The 19,118-nt window shown below is 51.3% G+C and overlaps 1 protein-coding gene across 1 annotated transcript in view; it reads left to right on the plus strand.

Annotated features, from left to right (window-relative positions):
• IGSF21 (immunoglobin superfamily member 21) overlaps positions 1 to 19,118 on the plus strand; it is a gene marked incomplete at its 5' end in the record, with an annotated part of 41,018 nt that overhangs the window by 21,126 nt on the left and 774 nt on the right. Inside the window, 7 exons of the mRNA XM_083877044.1 lie at positions 7,326 to 7,447; positions 12,853 to 12,971; positions 14,233 to 14,348; positions 14,549 to 14,996; positions 18,026 to 18,111; positions 18,710 to 18,902; positions 18,988 to 19,026. Of these exons, the coding sequence (XP_083733170.1) occupies positions 7,326 to 7,447; positions 12,853 to 12,971; positions 14,233 to 14,348; positions 14,549 to 14,996; positions 18,026 to 18,111; positions 18,710 to 18,902; positions 18,988 to 19,026 (1,123 nt within the window). The remainder of the gene's footprint in view (positions 1 to 7,325; positions 7,448 to 12,852; positions 12,972 to 14,232; positions 14,349 to 14,548; positions 14,997 to 18,025; positions 18,112 to 18,709; positions 18,903 to 18,987; positions 19,027 to 19,118) is intronic.

The raw sequence follows: 19,118 nt of genomic DNA on the forward strand, positions 1-19,118 counted from the left end.
CGAGCCTCGGGAACAGAAGGTCAAGGCTGGACGAGGCAGGAAAAGCAGACAGAGCTCTCTGGCTGATGGGAATATCAATTCCAGGGAGGCAGCCTCAGAAAATGTGGCTGGAAGGGATGTAGGGTGGATTTGGGATCACCGAGGGCTCCGGGTGGGTTTTTCCAGGTTGTTCCAGGTTTTTCCAGGGTTCCATGTGGATTTAGGGAAGGCTCAGCTCTGTGCTGGGTTGGGAATTTCAGAGCTTGGAGCTGAGGTTGGCACCGCTCTGCCGAGAGCTTGGTGGGTGGAAAATGATGGGGGAAAGGAGGAATGGGGAAAATTTGGGATATCCAGGGTTTCGGGAGAAATCTGGGGATCTTCATTTGGAGATTTCAAAAAAATAACTTTCTTTGCTCCCAAAGTCTTTGGGAATTTGGGGTGTTGAGCTGGTTTTATTGGGAAAGGGGGCATTTGGAGCCTGGTTTTATTTGGGAAGGGAAATTTAGAGGCCAGGTTTCTTTGGGAAAGAGAGGATTTTTGTGGCTGGTTTTATTTGGGAAAGGGGGATTTGGGATTTGGAAGCTGGAGCTGGATGCCCCTGGATCATCATTCCCAAGTCTCGATCCAGCCTTAGGTTCACCAACCCTGAGCTTTCTCCAGGGAAATTTGGGGTAATCTGGCAACCATAAATGGTTTTATCCAAGGAAACCTGAAGTTTTCCAGGGAAAACTCCTGGAGGAGGCAAAGAGAGGGTGAATGGCGCCAGAGGCATCAGATGGAGCAGCTGGGAATATTTTCCGTTGGATTTCCCATCCTGTTCCTGCTCCCTGAACAAGGAGCAGCCCTTCCCTAAGGCTCTTCTGCATTCCCAGGTTTATAAACAGGGAAAGGATGGGCACAAATCCGGCTGCTGGAATGTGATGTGTGCACAGGAACATTTCCATAGAATCCCAGATGGATTTTCCTGTAATTATTTATGGATAGATCCCTAAATGCTGGACAGGGGATTCAGGCAGAAAACAGAACCCAAACCTGCCTCAAATCTGAAATTCCAGCTTGGAATTGGCTTCATCTCCCCTCTTTTTTTAGGGAGGAATTTTTTTTTCTGCTGGCTCCGCCATCTCCACCAGGTTTTTCCTTCCCTTTTCCACTCAGTAATATTGGATTAACCCACTTTCCTGGGAGCTGGGGCTGGATTTGCATAATCCCCCCTGTGAGGAGGGATGCAGGAGCGGAGCGGCTGCTGCTCCGGAGCAAATGATGCTCTGAGAAACCTCAGAGGGAAAGGAAAGGGCAAAAATATCCCAGCTTTTATTTTTATCCCCACAAATCCCCCCTTTCTTCCAGTGTTTTTTACCCCTCCTTCCCTCTTGTTCCTTTCCTGGTTTGGGAAGTTGGGGTTTTGGTGGAGCATCTTAGGATTTGCCAAATTCCTTCCTGATTTAAAGTTTTTTCCCTATTTTTCTCCCTGTGTTGTCTCACTCCTAGACTCTTGCAGCTTCCCAAAGCTCCAGTGGCAGCTCTGGGGTGTTGGAGGTGATGGATGGATCTGGGAGAGCCGGGGCGGGGCCGCTGGGGCTCCATTTATTCCGCTTGTAAATCATGGGAATGTGGCTCTGGAGCGCTGGATTGGGGTCAGGCCGGGCTCCTCTTTCCCGGGATTTATTGGACAGGGAGCAGAGGGAGCTCCTGCAGTCTGAGTGATCTGAGCTGCTCCAGGGGCTGGAACAGGGAGGGAAAGGGGGAGAGAGGTAGAAAAGTCAATGGCCGCACTTTGGTGGGAAATGGAGTTGGGAATAACCGCGGGGATGGATCCACAATCTGTGGGATGGATCCATAACTACTGAGATGGATCCATAACTCACAGGGTGCATCTATAACCCCTGGGATGGATCCATAACCCTTGGGATGGATCCGTAACTCATAGGATGGATCCATAACCTACAGGGTGCATCCATAACCCGTGGGATGGATCCATAACCTATGGAATGGATCCATAATCCATGGAATGGATCCATAACCCACAGAGTGCATTCATAACCCCTGGGATGGATCCATGACCCCTGGGATACATTCGTAACCCCTGGGATGGATCCATAATCCATCCATGATCCACAGGGTGCATCCACAACCCATGGGATATGTCCATGACCCATGGGATGCATCCATAACTCCCAGGTGGGTGATCCCATTGGGATCTGTGCCCTCCGAGGCTGAGGAATTTCATCACACAGGTGAAACCCCATGGAAAAGCCCCACACTGCAACCCGCACCCACAATTCCAGCAATCCCCTGGATTCCCCAGGGATGAGGCACAGACAGGGACAACCCTTTCCTCCCACTGGGAAACCCCCCAGCTGCTGAAACGCCACCAGTTTCGGCGCTCCCGGGATGAGCACAGGGAACCTTTCCCAGAATAAACAGGAACACGAGCGGAGGCGTTAATTAACATCCAACAATCCCCACACCTCCGGAAGGTGTGATGTTCCCGGGAACAGGTGCGAATGTGGATCCGCACCTGGAGAAGTGAAAAAGCCTCAGCAGGAGACGGGGGTTGCAGGAGAAAATGGGTTACTGAAACACACGAATCAATATGACTCCAACAGAAGCCATTTATTGTTTACACAGAGCCACAGTTACAGTTCTCAGCACTGCTGCGGAGTCTCTGGATTGGCTCAGCCATTTGTCCATCAGACAGGCAAACATCCTTCAGGGCACTCAATTGGTCAAGTGTCCATCCCCACGTTGTGTGTCTTCTGTCTGAGTTTTGCACTTCTGGTAGACACTTCCGAGGCTTTTCCTCATTATTTTTAGACCTGTTGTTGTTCCGTAGCCTTGACGAATCCCTGAGAACTCTGGAAAACAAGACTGCAGGTGTCTTCTTATCCACAGACAGTTTGGCTGGTGCAGGGAATGGCCTGAGTTGTTCAGATACATTGCTACAGGGGGTGGTGGAATCCACTGGGAATGAGGCCGGGAGCACCTGGAGCTGTTCCGTGGTTCCTGGTGCCGGCATCTCTGGATTGGAGATCCCAGATTTGTGTGGTTGGTGCCAGGATGGGAACCGGGAAATTGTCTCCTTTTCCTGGTGGAGCTCAGGAAAAATAATAGGGAAGCAAGAGGGAGGGAAAATCCTCGGAGGCTCCAATCTGGCTCCATGCAGCAGGAACGAAAGCAGAGCTGGGTTGGGCTGGGCTGAGGGCATGGGAATCTGGGAATTGCAAACAGGGTTTGGCAGATTTGGGGGCCATGCACCATCCTCTGGCTGCTCCCAGTGCTGAGTGGGGTTCCTGGGATATCCAGGAATGAGGGGCAGGAATGGAGGGGAGCCCACAGAGCTCTGCCTCCATTAATTAGAGTTTGGTGCTCAGGGTAATTAGCGAGAAGGGAATGAAATCTGTGCTGGAGCTGGGATTGCTGGGAGCAGGGCCCTGGGATTGCTCCTGGTGGTATCCATGGAGTATGGTAATTGTTCCTGGTAGTATCCATGGAGTATGGGAACTGCTCCTGGTGATGTCCATGATTTATGGGAATTGCTCCCTGTAGTATCCATGGAATTGCTTCCTGTGGTATCCTCCAGTGTGGTCACTGCTCTCCATAGCCCCACTTGGAGCACAGCAATTCCAGAACTTTTTGCTCCATCTGGGATTTTCCTGGGAGAGGCTGGAGGGGCTTTGAAATCCACCCCCATGGCAAGTGGAGGGGCTAGAACATTCCAGATGTTGATGGAGCACACTGCATTCCAGATGTTGATAGGACAAGAGCATTCCAGATGTTGCTGTGTTGGTGCATTCCAGGTGTTAGTTCATTGCAGATGTTGGCTGGGGCTGGTGCATTCCAGATGTTGATGAGCTAGATCATTCCAGATGTTGCTGGGTGTTGGTGCATTCCAGATGTTAGTAAGGTCTGGAACATTCCAGATATTGATGGGGCCCAGTCAAATCCAGATGTTGATGGGAATCCAGATGTTGGTGGAGGCCAGTGCATTCTAGGTATTGGTGGGGTTGGTGCCTTCCAGATGTTGGTGATATTTGGCACGTTCCAGATGACGCTGGGCTGGTGCATTCCAGATGTTGCTGGGAGTTGGATCATTCTGGATGTTGCTGGTGGTTGGCGTGTTCCAAGATGTTGGTGAGGGCTGGATCATTCCAGATGTTTCTGTGCTGGATCACTCCAGATGTTGGGAGTTGGTGCATTCCAGCTGTTGGTGGCACTGCTCAGAGCCACCCCATCGATGGTGCCAAGGCTCTGTCCCTGGCTTCTGCCCACTGGGAGAAGGAGACATCCTGGATATCCCGGCTCCATCCGAGGTGGCTCCAGGCGGGAATGTCACCTTGAGCTGGGAATGCCACCAGTGGCACAGATAAAGCCCCCACCCGCAGCAGCTCCGGCTCCAAGCACAGCACCAGAGCCAAGGGAAGGACACCCAAATTCCAAACCCTTCCCACACCAGCTGGAATTCTCAGAGCCTCCAAAATTTAGGAATCAGCTCAGGAGGAGACACCGGAATTCTGCTTTTTCCATCTTGCTCCCAGAAATTCCACATTTTCCAAGAAACCCCACTTAGACCGAATTGTGCCAGGATTTCCAACTCTGCTTCCCTTTCTGGGGACAACTTGAGTTTTACTGGAAGAGGAGGAATTCCCTAAAAACAGAGTGGAGTGGCTGATGGCGAGATTCCCAGCCAGCAGCTCTGAGAGAACTGGCTGGAGCCATCCATCTCCAAAAGGAGAACTGAAATGTTGGGACTGGGAATGCTGCAAATTCCTCATGCTCAGGGGGAGAAGGTCAGGAGCATCCATGGAATTTATGGACCCTGTTATTCCCAGGGCATCACTCCAGTTCTGGAGAGGTAACAGAAATCTGGGATGTGCCTCCCAAAATTGCACAACTCTCCTGTAAAATATTGATCTGTTCATTCCCCTGTTTTTTGGGATGCTGGAAAAGGGCAGTGCGCGATCCCTTTGGGATGTGGGGTTCATTTTGGGATCAAACCATCTGGGATCAGGCAAAGTAATCAGCTCCTCTGGATTTTGGGAATTTGGTGCTGGGGGCTCAGAGCAGGGTGGGATCAGTGGTGCAGGAAGTTGGGGATGGGAGGTTGGATTTTAGCTGGATGTGGATTCTCCAGGGAATGGCCAAGGGAGGCGGGAAAAAGCTAAACCAGAAATTTTCCAGGATGAGGAGTTTTCATGGTTGATTCCCCAGGGAATGAGCAGGAAAAAGTGAAACCAGGAGTTTTCCAGGATAATGGGTTTTTCCCAGTTGATTCTCCAGGGAATAGACAGGGAAAACCTAAATCCAGAGTTTTCCCAGATGAGGAGTTTTTCCCAGTGTTGTGATTCTCCAGGGAATGGACAGGGAAAATGTAAATCTGGAATTTTCCAGGATAAGGAGTTCTTCCCACTGACTCTGATGTGGACACTGCTCCCCTCCTCCCCTCCAAACACTGGGAGCACTTCAGCTGCTCCAGGGAATTTTCCCTCTTTCCAGAGCAATTTCCATTTGCTTGGAGAAAGAGAATCCATTGATCCACCCTGAGGACACGGAGCCTGGATCAGATCCCAATTCAGGCCCTTTCCAACTACCCCCAGCTCACTCCCTTCATCCCACATCCATCACTTCCCAATGATTTTGGATCCTTTGGGCATCCTGATGGGAGGGTCAGGAGATTTTAATGGATTTTGGGAACAGCAAATGCTCATTTTAATGGATTTTGGGATTTGTTCAGGTCACTGTGGAGGGGAGGGTGGCGAGGAACAGCCGAGGTTTGTCGGGAATGGGATTTTTCTTGGGATTTATGAATAATGCAGGAATCAGAGCCTGGAATGTGTTCCTGTGCCCCTTTTCCCAAAATTCCTGAGTGTGGAGACATCCCTTGGGACAGGAACCATGGGATGCTGCCCAATTATCCTCCTTTGCTGGGCTGCAAATTCCTGTGGAGCTTCTCTTCCCAAAAAATTCCCCTGGGCACGGATAAGAGGCTGGAATTAGGGCTGATCCCTGGGGGGAGAGAGAATTCCTGATGGGCCCTTTCCTGGGAGCCCTTAACTACCTGGAATTCCCTTGGGGGCACAGCTCTTCCCAGCCTCTGAATCCTCAGGAAATGAGGATTCCCGGAGGGTGATTCTAGCTGTGATTCCAGGGACATTTTCCCACTCCTGCTCTTGGATGGGGTGGGATTTGGGCCCACATCTGCCCAGATGTTGGGAAAAATCCAAGGCTGCAAATTCCCAATCCATGGGTGTCACCCCCACCATTCCCAGCACTTCCCACCCCACAAGAATCCCTAAAATCCCTTTGGATTGGGATCCCTTCTCCATCCCAGAGCAGCTCCCAGGTTTCTCCTCAAACCCAAAGAAAAGTCAGGAAAAATCCTTGGAAACTTCCCTGGAAACTTCCCGAGGCTGGAGGTTTACAACTCCTGTCATTTTCCCCATTCTTCTTTATCCCACATCCATGCCAGGGTGGATTTTCTTTCCCATAAAAGCCTCAGCCTGGAAAAATAAATTGGAAGAGGTTTTTTAGTGACAGATTTTTTTTTTCCTCTTTTTGCCTTTAAAAAAATGGAAAAAGAGGAAATTGGGAATTATGGCGGAATTTTGGCCAAGGGTTGGGCGGGGATTTGGGGTTTTGTCCTTGGGAAATGTTGGATTTGAGGATTGAATCCCAAAATCATCTTCTGCTGCTCCTGGTTTATTTTAAACTCTTTGAATTTTGACTCTTTGCTGGGAGCTGGTTTAGCCCCAAAATTCCCATTTTGCTCCTTATTTTTCCACCAAAACTCCTCCTCAAAAGCAGGGAGGGTGTTGGGAGACACAGGGAATAAACAATTCCTTAAAAAAGTAATTTTCCATTTAAAAATGACAATTCCCAGCTGGAAAATGGAATAATGCGATGGAAAACGTGAAGTTTGGTTTCATCTCAGCAGAGGCATCATCAATCCATCCAAGCTGAAAGATGCTGGGATTTTATGGATAAATAGGGAAACCATGATATTATAAAAACAAAAACAAAAACAAAAAATCCAATACCAAAACTAAAACTAAAATTCTAATGTGTATTTAAATGCACTGCATAAAATATTAAAAGAAATGTATTTACAGTATTTCATTGAGATTAAAATTCCAATAAATTTATTCAAATCCAAATGAATATAAAAATATTTAAAATCACATTAAAGCACAAATAAATCCCTTCAAATCTAAATAAATACATTTCAATTTAAACAAATCTATTCAAATCCAAATCAATTTATTCGAATTCCCTGCATAAAAAACTCTCTGAGATGTTCAAAAATGGGCCCAAAATTCCTGGATTTGGGACCCTGGGATTGTTTCCCACAGGTCACTGATGGCGGCACCATCAAGCAGAAGATCTTTACCTTTGATGCCATGTTTTCCACCAACTTCTCCCAAATGGAAAACTACCGGAAGCGGGAAGACCTCGTTTACCAATCCACTGTGCGGTGAGTCCCTTTTCCCTATTAATGGAAAATTTTTAGGATATTTTTTTCTCTGTTTTTGATCCCACTGAAAGGATTCCAGCAGAACCTGCCCCCATCCAAGAGGTGTTCCCGTTTTCCTGATGGTTCTCAGGGAAAAGGTTGGAAAAGTGGGGATTTTTAGAGGTGGGAATCGGCAGAGAAATCCAAGGCTTGGGAAAATCAGATCCATATTTATTTATAAAACAGGCACAGGAGCATCTCCTTGCTTTTATTCCAAGTGGGAATCACTTCCAGAATTCCAGGTTTTTTCCTGATTCCACACCTGCTCCATTCCCACTCCTCCAGAACTGACTCTGGAGCTTGGGAGAAAGGTCAGGAGAGGCTTCCTCCAAGGGGAAAAAACTGGGATGAAATTTCCCTTCCTCCTAGTTGCTTTCTGGCCTCATTTCCTTGGGAAATGAGAATTTCCTATGGGATTTTCAAAAATTGAGGATATGGTGGGGGAAAATCAGGATTTCCTCCAGTCACGGGATGTTTTCCACCTGGAAATATCCGGAATGGCTCGGAAAGGGCCGGGCCTGGAAATGAGAAATTCTTCCCAGTCCTTTGGAATTCGGGATTTTTTTGGAGTGTCTGGCTGTTTTCCCCTGCTTTGTTTGGAGTTGTTTTCTATCCTAAGGAAAAGTGGGAATAAATGGGAGTTTGGAGTGGGAAAACAGGGCTAGGGAGGGGATATTATGGGATGGATCAGGAGGATCCTCAGGCTCAGGTAAAGATTGGGATGCTCAGGGATTGTTCTGGGAATGCTCCAGGAATGCTCTGGAGAAGCTCAGGGGGTCAGGAGATGCTCAGGAATCACTCAGGGATTACTCAGGGATTGCTCTGAGGATGCTCTGGGGTCACTCTGGGGTCACTCAGAGGATACTCAGGGGATATTCAGGAGAAGCTTGGGATGCTCACATGGATGTTCTCATGGACCAGAAGTTACTGCAAGGTTACTCAGAGGATACTCAGGAGAGTCAGGGAATGCTCAGGACACTCTGGGGTTACTCAGAGGGTACTTGGGATGCTCAGGAGAAGCTCGGGATGTTCACGTGGATGTTCAGGTGGATCAAGAGTTACTCCAGGGTTACTCAGAGGAGTCAGAGGATGCTCAGGATAGTCGAGGGTTACTCAGAGGATGCTCTGCTCAGGGGGTGTTCTAGAGATACTCCAGGCATGCTCCAGGGATACTCAGGAGATGCTCTGGGGATGCTCCAGGGATTTTCCAGGGACGTTCCTGGGATGCTCTGGGGATCCTCAAGGGATGCTCCAGGGATGCTCAGGAGATGCTCCGGGGGTACTCCAGGGATTCTGGAGATGCTCAGGAGATGCTCTGGGGATGCTCCAGGGATGCTTTGGGGATGCTCCATCCCTGTGTTTGGTTTCCCTGGATCCACTGAGCTGCTCCCAGGACAACAAATTCCTGACACAACCAGTTCCTGTTTGGAGAAGGTTTTGGCAGCTCCAGGCAGGAATTTCACATTCCTGACTCCAGCTGTAAATCCAGGGCTCTCCTGGGGATTTGGCCTCCACTTGGCTCCAGCCAGGAGCACCGAGAGAATCAGGGAATTAAACTGGGTTAAAACATTCCCCGTGCCCATGGGAGGAATTCACGGGGTGAGGAATCAAACATTCCCTGTGCATGGAATGAGGGATTGTGAGAATGCCTGGAGCAGGAACAAGGACCAAACATTCCCTGTGCATGGAATGAGGGCTCAGGAGCATCCCTGGAGCAGGGAACAAAGAATCGAACATTCCCTGTGGAGGGAGTGAGGGATCAGGAGAATCCCTGGAGCAGGAACAAGGATCAGACAATCCCAGTGCCTGGAACAGGGGATCAGGAGCATCCCCAGAGAAGGAGAACCAGGATACAACCATTCCTGGTGCATGGAATGGGGGATCAGGAGCATCCCTGGAGCAGGAACAAGGAATCAAGCATTCCCTGTGCACAGAGCAATGGATCAGGAGAATGTCTGGAACAGGAACAAGAATCAAACATTCCCTGTGCATGGAATGAGGGATTAGGAAAAATCCCTGGAGAAGAACCAGGATTCAACCATTCCTGGTGCATGGGACAGGGGATCAGAAGCATCCCTGGAGAAAGGGAACAAGGATTCAACCATTCTCTGCCCATGGAGTATTTCCCTGACCCTGGGAGGAAAAGCTGCCATTTTCCTGGCTCTGGTTGCTCTGTTTTCCGCCTTTTCTCCACACATTGTAGAACGAATGGAATTTGGGAGCAGAAAATTCCCCCGCCCTAGCACCAGGCACTTGAAAGCCTCAGAAATGATGAGGAAATTGGGCATGGAGTTGGGAGATGTTGGTGGGAAAAGGTTTTCATGCCATGGCCTTTCTTTTCCAGGGAAAACAGGAACCGGCCTGGTGAGGAGATCATTCCCAGAGCCAGTTTTCCCAGTCATTGGCTTTTTTGGGAAGGTCCCACCTGATTTTGGGCTCTCCCAAAAATTGGACAAGCCCAGGAAGCATTTGGGGATGGATGAAGCATTTCTCAATCCATGTTTTTGGTCCTGTTCTTTCTCCCTTTCTTTTCCCGTTGATTTATTCTCTGTTTTTTGGGGAATTTTTACCGTGGTTTGGGAACAGCTGGAGCCATCCCAAGGAGCTTTATCCCAGGAGGATCCATCCTTATTAGCATTATCCCGGTCCTTATCAGCGTTTTTCTGCTCCTTATCAGGGTCATCCCAGGCAGAACCATCCCAGGGAACATTATCCTGGGAGCAGCCGGCCACATCTGCGTTTTCCTGGTTCCTTATCAGCGTTTTCCTCGTTCCTTATCAGCGTTTTCCCGAGCAGAACCGTTCCAGGGAGTGTTATCCCGGGAGAAGCCAGACTAATCAGCATTTTCTGTTCTCATCAGCATTTTCTCACTCTTATCAGCATTTTCCCGTTCTTATCAGCGTTTTCCCAGCCTTATCAGTGTTTTCCTGGCCTTATCAGCATTTTCCTGTTCTTATCAGCATTTTCCCAGCCTTATCAGCGTGGCCCAGGGGCTGCTGGTACTGCCTCTCTCCATCCCCCCTAGGAGCTGTGAAGAGCAAAGCTGGGAGAGATCCAATCTCTCCAATCCCAAGGAATTTTTTTCCTTTCCCTGGATTAAAATCCCACCCTCATCCTACAGTGTTGCTTCATGAATTTCCAAATCCCGTTTTTCCCATACTGCCAACACAGAACATGCTAGGGAGTGTTTGCCTTTCCAGTGCTGGTTGTTCCCTGTCTCCCATTCTTGGGAATACCAAACTGAGCCAGTCAGGCTCCAAAATCTGTGTGCAAATCCCAAGAAATCCTTCCAGAAGGGATGGAGTGGGATCAGAGCCTTTCCGAAGTGCTGGAACAGGAGATTCCTGATCTATGACTGGATAATCAGAGGCTGGAACAGATGGCAGAGGCTCAGTTGGAAGTGTTGTATCCATGGAAAGCAGGGAATGTTCACTTCCAGGGGGATCCTGGGAGCGGAAAGGCAGCCAGGGGCTGGGAGAAGGGAAAAGTGGGGCTGGAATCCCCCCAGAAGGGAAAATTCCCCTGAGTGGGATTTTTAACCTGAGTGCTCCATGAGGGAATCACTCCCGTCCACATGGGATGGATGAGGAGGGATGAGGCTGCCGGAGAGGAGGGATGGATCTCCTGGAAGGCAGGAATTCTGCCAGCCAGAGAGGAGGGATGGTGTTGGGATGCTCTTCACCGCAACAGCGGGATGGCAGTGCCAGCTGGGAAGGTGGAATGTTGCTGAAAAAGCAGGATGAGGCTTCCGGAGAGTGGGGTGGGATAATGGTGCTGACTGGAAAGGCGGGATATTTCCAGCTGGAGCAGTGGGATAACTCTTCTGACTGGAAACGTGGGATGTTCCCCACATCCCAGGGAGCTGGAGAAGTGGGATGATGCTGCCGACTGGGAAGGCAGGATGTTTCCAGCTGGAGAGGTGGGATAACATTTCTGACTGGAAATGTGGGATGCTAGAGAAATGGGATGATGCTGCTGACTGGAAACATGGGATGCTTCCAGCTGGAGAGGTGGGATGATGCTTCCAGCCACTGAGCTGGGATAATGCTCCTGACTGGAAAGGCCAGATGTCCCCAGTTGGTGAGGTGGGATGATGCCAACTGGAAAGGTGGGAGGCTTCCTGCTGGAGAGGCGGGATGCCACCATCCAGTGAGGTGGGATAATGCTTCCAAATGGAAAGGCTGGATGCTGCCAGCTGGTGAGGTGGGATGATGCCAACTGGAAAGGCGGGATGCCACCATCCAATCGGGTGGGATAACGCTTCCGACTGGAAAGGCCGGATGCTTCCAGCCATTGAGGTGGGATGATACTCCTGACTGGAAAGGTGGGATGGTTCATGCTGGAGAGGTGGGATAACGCTTCTGTTTGGAAATGTGGGATGGTTCCTGCTGGAGAGGTGGGATGCTGCCAATCCATTGAACTGAGATAATGCTGCCAACTGGAAATGCGGGATGTTTCCAGCTGGAGAAGTTGGGATGATGCTTCCGACCAGAAAGGTAGAAAGCCGCAGACCAGCAAGGAGGGAGGGGACCAGCTGGAGAGGTGGGATGGTGCTGCCCGGAAATGTGGGATGCTCCCAGCTGGAGAGGTGGGATGGTGCTGCCAGCTGGGAAGGTGGGATGGTGCCAGCTGGCACCGTGGGATGGGATGGGATGGTGCCGGCTGGAAATGTGGGATGGTGCCGGCTGGTGAGGTGGGATGGTTCTGCTGCATGGACGAAAAAGAGGGATTCTGAGGATCAGAACTGTTGGATGATGAGGATCAGAAAGGGGAGATGGTGAGGAGAAGAAAGGGGAGATGCTGAGGAGTAGAAAGGTAGGATGCTGAGGAGCAGAAGAGTGGGATTCTGAGGAGCAGAAAGGTGGGATGGTGAGGATTGCAAAGGTGGGATGCTGCCCATCAGTGACCCCTGTGCAGCCTCCTGAGCATTCCCAGCTCCTTTGGCACAGCTCCTCCTCTCCCATTTTTCTCAAATCTATCTAAAGCCTCCGGATAACAGGCAGATCGATGAGTGCCCCAGGTTCACTCAGAATTTGGGATTTGCTGCTTTTGCTGTGCTGGGGTGGGCTGGCAGGGCCTGTGCCAAGGTTTTCCATTGGCACTCCATGGGCAGGTGATGTCCGTGGTCATGGATTTGTGCTCCCATCCACGTCTCCTTCCAATAACACAATTCATTCCCCTGGGAGGAGCTGTCAGTGCTGGGGAACTCAGGCTGCCAAAGCATTCCCGAGCTCCTCCCGCAGCCTTTAGAGTCATTAAGGGTTTATTGATCCCTGTCCAATGCTGCCGCATCTGGGTGCTGAGGGATGAATTCCATGGGAAAGCAGGATGGGGATGGGGCCATGAGTGCTGTCCCTCCTCCGCAGCCTTCCCGAGGTCCGGATTTCGGACAACGGTCCCTACGAGTGCCACGTGGGGATCTACGACCGAGCCACGCGGGAGAAGGTGGTGCTGGCCTCCGGGAATGTCTTCCTGAATGTGATGGGTGAGCGCTGGGATCGGGATCCAGGGAAAAACCACTGCAGGGTCTCAGGGTGTGGGAACAGCAGGGATTGGGATCGATCTGCCATCCTCGGGGATGGGGATGAGGATGGGGATGGGATGGGATGGGGATAGGAATGGGGGGGATGGGATGGGGATGGGAATGGGGGGGGGATGGGGATGGGGATGGGATAGGGATAGGAATGGGGGGGGATGGGGATGGGATGGGATGGGATGGGGATGGGATGGGGATAGGAATGGGGGGGGATGGGGATGGGATGGGATGGGATGGGATGGGGATAAGGATAGGAATGGGGGGTGGGGATGGGGATGGGATGGGAAGGGGAGAAGGACAGGGACATGGACAAGGGCAGGGATGGGGATGAGGGTGAGGATGGTATGGGGAGAGGGATGAGGATGTCCATGGGGATGGGAATGGTAATGAAAATGGGGATGGGACATGGATAGGGATAGGGGTAGGGGTAGGGGTAGGGGTAGGGGTAGGGGTAGGGGTAGGGATAGGGATAGGGATAGGGACAGGGATAGGGATGGGGACAGGAATGGGGACGGGGACAGGAATGGGGACGGGGACAGGCACAGGCACAAGGACAAGGAGAGGGACAGGGACAGGAAGGAGAACGGGAATGGGATGAACATGGGTAATAAGATGGCCATGGAAATGGGTGCAGGGATGGGAATGGGAGTGGGGATGGGAATGGGAACAGGAATGAAAATGGAAGTGGAAAGGGACGTGGGGATGAAGATGAGGATAGGGATGGGGATAATAATGAGGATAACATGGGGAGAGGGAGGAAGGTATCATGGGGATGAGGATGGACATGAGACGAGGATGGACATGAGACAAGGATGGGGGCAGGGACAGGGAAAGGAAGAAGAATGGAGAAAAGGATGAACATGGGGAGGAGGGCGGCCATGGGAATGGGAGCAGGGATTGGGATGCGGAGAAGGAGGAGAAGGAGCAGGATGCACATGGGGATGAAGATGGGGCTGGACCAAGGATGGGGGTGAGGACAGGACAACAATAGGGACTGGGATTAGGACAGGTAGTGGATTGAAGGTGGGGACAGGGATGGGAGCAAAGATGGGCATGGGAATGGGAACAAGGGTGAGGGTGAGCATAAGGATGGGATGGGATAAGGATGGGATGGGATGGGATGGGATGGGATGGGATGGGATGGGATGGGATGGGATGGGATGGGTGCTGTTGAGGACTCCATGCTGACCTCCTGGCTCTGGCCCGGCAGCTCCCCCAACGTCCATCTCGGTGCTGGCCGCGGACACTCCGGCCCCCTTCAGCCGCTACCAGGCGCAGAACTTCACCCTGGTGTGTGTGGTGTCCGGGGGGAAACCTGCACCGCTGGTGAGCTCCTGGCAGGATCACCCCTTCCTCTGACACACGGAACACCCAAACACCTCCACAATAAAACCCACCAAATCCATGTGCTCGTCCATCAGCCCAAACCCGCTCCCCAAATCCCGTCTTTCCGTGGAGACTGCAGGAAGGAGTTGGGATGCTGGGGACACCTCGGTGTCACTCACTGTCCCCTTTGTCCCCTCCAGGTGTACTTCAAGAGGGACGGGGAGCCCATCGAGGCCACCCCTCTGCCGGAGCCGCCGGCCGGCGCCAGCAGCTGGGCCCCCCGGAACCTCCTGCACCGCGACCTGGACGACACCAAGCTGCCGAAATCCCTGGCGGCCGAGGGCGAGCTGGGCATGGGAAACCCCTTCCCCACGGCGGATCCCCCGCGGGGGCTGGCGGCCGAGCGGGATTCGGTGACAGAGAGCATTCCCGAGACCGTGGTGAGCCGGGAGTTCCCGCGCTGGGTGCACATGGCCGAGCCCATCTATTATTTCCGGCACACGCACGCGCCCGTCAGCGACGGCACCGTCGAGGCCCGGGCCACGCTCACCTGGACCCTGAACCCCCAGATCGACAACGAGGCCCTGTTCAGCTGCGAGGTCAAGCACCCGGCGCTCTCCATGCCCATGCAGTCGGAGGTCACGCTCGGTAAGCAGAGGGATTTTGGGGCTTTTCCGGGATTTTTGGCATTTTTGTCGATTTTGAGGGAATTTTTTCTTTTCTTTTCTTTTTTTTTTTTTTTCTCTTTTCATTTTTTTTTTGACGTTCTCTCCAGTTTTTAGGTTTTCTCTCCAATTTTTTGGCTTTTCTCTCCTTTTTTTTGGCCTCCTGCCCCCCATTTTTTCCCTTTCCCCCATTTTTGGCCTTTTTAATATTATTTTACTTTTCTCGGTGTTTTTTGCCTTTTTTTTTCCCTTTTCTTTTTTTGACTTTTCTCTTTTTATTTTTTGGATTTTCTCTCCAGTTTTGGGGGGTTTCCGGCCTTTTTTGGATTTTGTTTCCATTTTTTGGTCTTCCCCCCCTTTTTTTTCTTTTATCTCCATTTTTGGCCTGTTTTCCCTTTCTTTAATATTATATCCTTTTCATTTTTTGGCTTTTCTCTCAATTTTTCATTTTTTTTTTTCAATCCCCCCCCCCCCCCCCCGCCCCGGCTTTTCAAATTTTTTTTCCATTTTTTGGCTTTTTATTTCTATTTTTTTGTGCTTTCCCCCCATTTTTACTGGGCTTTTCCCCAGGGATTTTTCATGTTTTGTTTTGTTTTAATTCCACGTTTTGCTTTCCTTGCACTCTTTCTTCTCTCTCCTTTTGTTCTTTTCCTTTTCTTTTGGGTGTTTTCAGGCATGTGTGGGGAGCCCATGGGGCTGCATCGGGATAGAGGTGGTGCCAAGGCTCCACAAAACTTGGGATGAGAGGAGGGATCTGGGATGTCCATCAGGCAGGAGAAGGGATTTTCCAGGTGTTTATTGCCCCCCAGCCATGGGCAGTGTTCAGGGTGGGGTTTGCTGGGATAAAAAGGATTTTCAAGGAATCTGTGTCAGGATGAACAGGAAGGGGGTGTTGGATTTGTCACCTCCATCCCAGTTCCAGGAGATCCAAGGACATCCCATGACCCTTCTTGGCTGCCACAAAGCTCATCCCAGTGGGAACTGCCAGGGAGGGAATTCCTGAGTTGGCTCTGGCCCGTGGAGCTGTGACAGGTTGATGGGATTGAAGCCAGGGAATTTGGCTCCCCACATTCCCAGGTCCCTGGAAGAGCAGAAGCTCCTCAGTGGGATCCCCTCTCCTGGCTCCCTCTGGAAGAGGTTGAGCTCTCCATGGGGTTTTCCAGCCTCAGGACACTCCTCTGGAAAGCCTCTCCCAACCCCGAGCCAGGTGGAGCAGCCTGGGCTTTGCTCCTGGCCAAGTGGAGCACTTGGCTCCTCATCATCTCCTGGAGAGCTTCTCCTTGGCTTCCCGACATCTTCACATTAAATCTCTTCCCCAGCATCCAAAACCTACGGAAATCCTGCATTTCCCACTTCCCGGAGCTCTTCGGGTTTAGAACCAAGGCCAAGACATCGTGGCTTTGCTGCTCTTGCCAGGGAGGTCCAAGACCTGGATTGGCAAAGCTCAGCCCACATTGTCCCCTCTCCCCAAATCCAGGGCTCTCCTCATCCCCAGAGGTGTCTCTGAAGCTCCTTGGGTGCTCATCTACTCCCATTTTTTGGGCACCGTCCCAGCAGATCCCAGTTAACCCCTTTCCTACATCCATAGTATGAATACACACACTATATATATCTATATCTATCTATATCTATATCTATATCAAAATATATATAGATTTATTATATATATATTATCTATATAAAATATAAATATATAAATAATCTATAGATATCTGTATAAAACATAGATTCCAAATAAAAGTGAAGGTATTCCCAATAACAGCTGCATTAACCACAACAGCAACCCAAAAGCTGCCATTTGGTCTCAACCAGGGCGTGGTGGGATCATGTTCAGCACATCCCGCCTGGTCCTGCTGCAGAGGGCCACATCCCACACGGAAAGAGCACCGCGGGGCTGGGATGGCCATTCAAGGGCTTCCAGTGTCCTCCAGCACAGCTCCCTGGTGGCTCCTTGTCCCTCTGTGTCCTGCCGGGGTCATGTCCAGGTCCACTTTGTCCCATCCATGACAAAGCTTGGATGGACAAAGCTGATACACCCAAACAACCCCCTTGTTGCTGCAGGACACAAAAGACTCCAAATATTTCAAAAGGCAAAGAGCATAGACAAAGAAGGTTTTATTTTTTAATTCGTAATACTTTTTATAAGGTGTTTGAATACAGACTTAACATGATTGGTGAATAGGAGCAACACCTTTGTAATCCCAGTAGAGAACCAGCAAAACATCACCTAGAGAAGGATCGTTTTGAGGAAGGATAGTTGTTTGCCAAGATTGTTTTGAGAAGAAACTTTCTTGAGAATTTTTTATTTGGGAAAAAATTTAGCAGCTGCTAGCAGGCTAAAATCTCTCAGACCTACACAACCTCGGTCCTGCCCAATTCCCTTTCTCCTTCCACGAAAGTCCAGGAAGCTCCTGGGATGTCCCAACCCACTTCTGGCCCTTCAGGGACATCCACACAACCCCAGGTGGAAGCAGGACAGATCCTGTGTGGTGTCCCTCCATCACAGTGGAGGAGCATCCCTAGTCTGGCATGGGAAAAGGAATTCCCATTTTTAATGCCATCATCCTTGGGGTTTTGTGCCAGCCAGGTTTTGGGGTTGTCTCCTGTGCTAACGGCACCTGGGTGAGACTCGCCAATGCCACATTTTTTTGGGAATGCTCCTCTGAGGTGTCCATCTCTGTGGCTTCAAACCAAGCTGATCCTTCTTGGCCATTTTTTTTCTGCACAGAGAAGAGTTTGGTTGGGAAATAACTCCTTCCCATCAATCCATCCCATCCCAGCCATCCATCAGCCTCACACTTTTCCCGTTCTCCTGCCCGGGGGGTCCTTCCTTCCCTGTCCATCCATCATTCCGGAGTCTCTCAGCCCGGCCATCCATCACAGAGCCGTCACCTCACCCCCCGGGCTGCCACCCCTGGCTGGGATCATCCATCAAAGCCTCGTTAACCCCTCCAAGGGCAGCCCTGGCACTGGGAATGTCACTGACAGCTCCTCCTGTCCCTTCCCCGGCAGTTGCTCCCAAGGGTCCGAAGATCACGATGACCCCGACGAGGGCACGCGTGGGAGACACCGTGCGGATCCTGGTGCAGGGCTTCCAGGTCAGCATTCCAATGGACAGCCTCGATCCAAGGGCTTATGGGTTGGCTTGGTGGCCCTGGTGGCATCATGGTCCCCACATTGGGATGGGTTGGCTGAAGTTGCAGCTGTTCCATTCTGGAAGTGTCCAAGGAGAGGTTGGGTGGGACTTGGAGAAATCTGGGATAGTGGAAGGAGTCCCTGCCCATGGCAGGGGGTGGGATGGGTGGAGCTTAAAGGTCCCTTCTAACCCAAAGTCAAACCTAAACCCAGACTCAGACTCAGACCCTTAGACTCAGACCCAAACTCAGACCCAGACCCAAAGTGAAGCTCAGACTCAGATCCAAACTCAAACCTGAATCCAAATCCAGACCCAAATCCAAACCCAAACTCAAGCTCAGACCGAAACTCAAGTTCAGACTCAAACCCAGACCCGAAGTCCAACCCAAACCCAAAAGCAGACTCAAACTCAAAGTCAGACCCAAACCCAAAAGCAGACTGAAATCCAAACCCAAACCCAAATTCAAACCTAAACCCAACCCCCCTCCAAGTGGGATTTGGTGATCTCACCTCCAGGTTTGCCCGTCCCCGCTCCCCCTCACGGTGCTCCTCTCCCCACAGAACGAGGTGTTCCCGGAGCCGCTGTTCACGTGGACGCGGGTGGGGAGCCGGCTCCTGGACGGCAGCGCCGAGCACGACGGGAAGGAGCTGGTGCTGGAGCGGGTCCCGGCCGAGCTCAACGGCTCCATGTACCGCTGCACGGCCCAGAACCCGCTGGGCTCCACCGACACCCACACGCGCCTCATCGTCTTCGGTACGGCCACGGCACGGCCCTGCCGCGCAGCTCTGCTCAGCCCCTCGCCCCTAAAATTGTCTCTCTGCTCTTTGTTTCCCCTTAGAAAACCCCAATATTCCCAGAGGACCAGAAGACTCCAACGGTGAGCAGTGCTGGTGGCACCGGGGTTTCCATGGGAATGCTCAGGGAGGGAAGAGCTGTGCAGGGAGGGGCTGGGTGCGCCTTAGCCCAGAG

Source organism: Zosterops lateralis (assembly GCF_965231275.1).
Source record: "Zosterops lateralis genome assembly, chromosome: 22".
NCBI lineage: Eukaryota > Metazoa > Chordata > Aves > Passeriformes > Zosteropidae > Zosterops > Zosterops lateralis.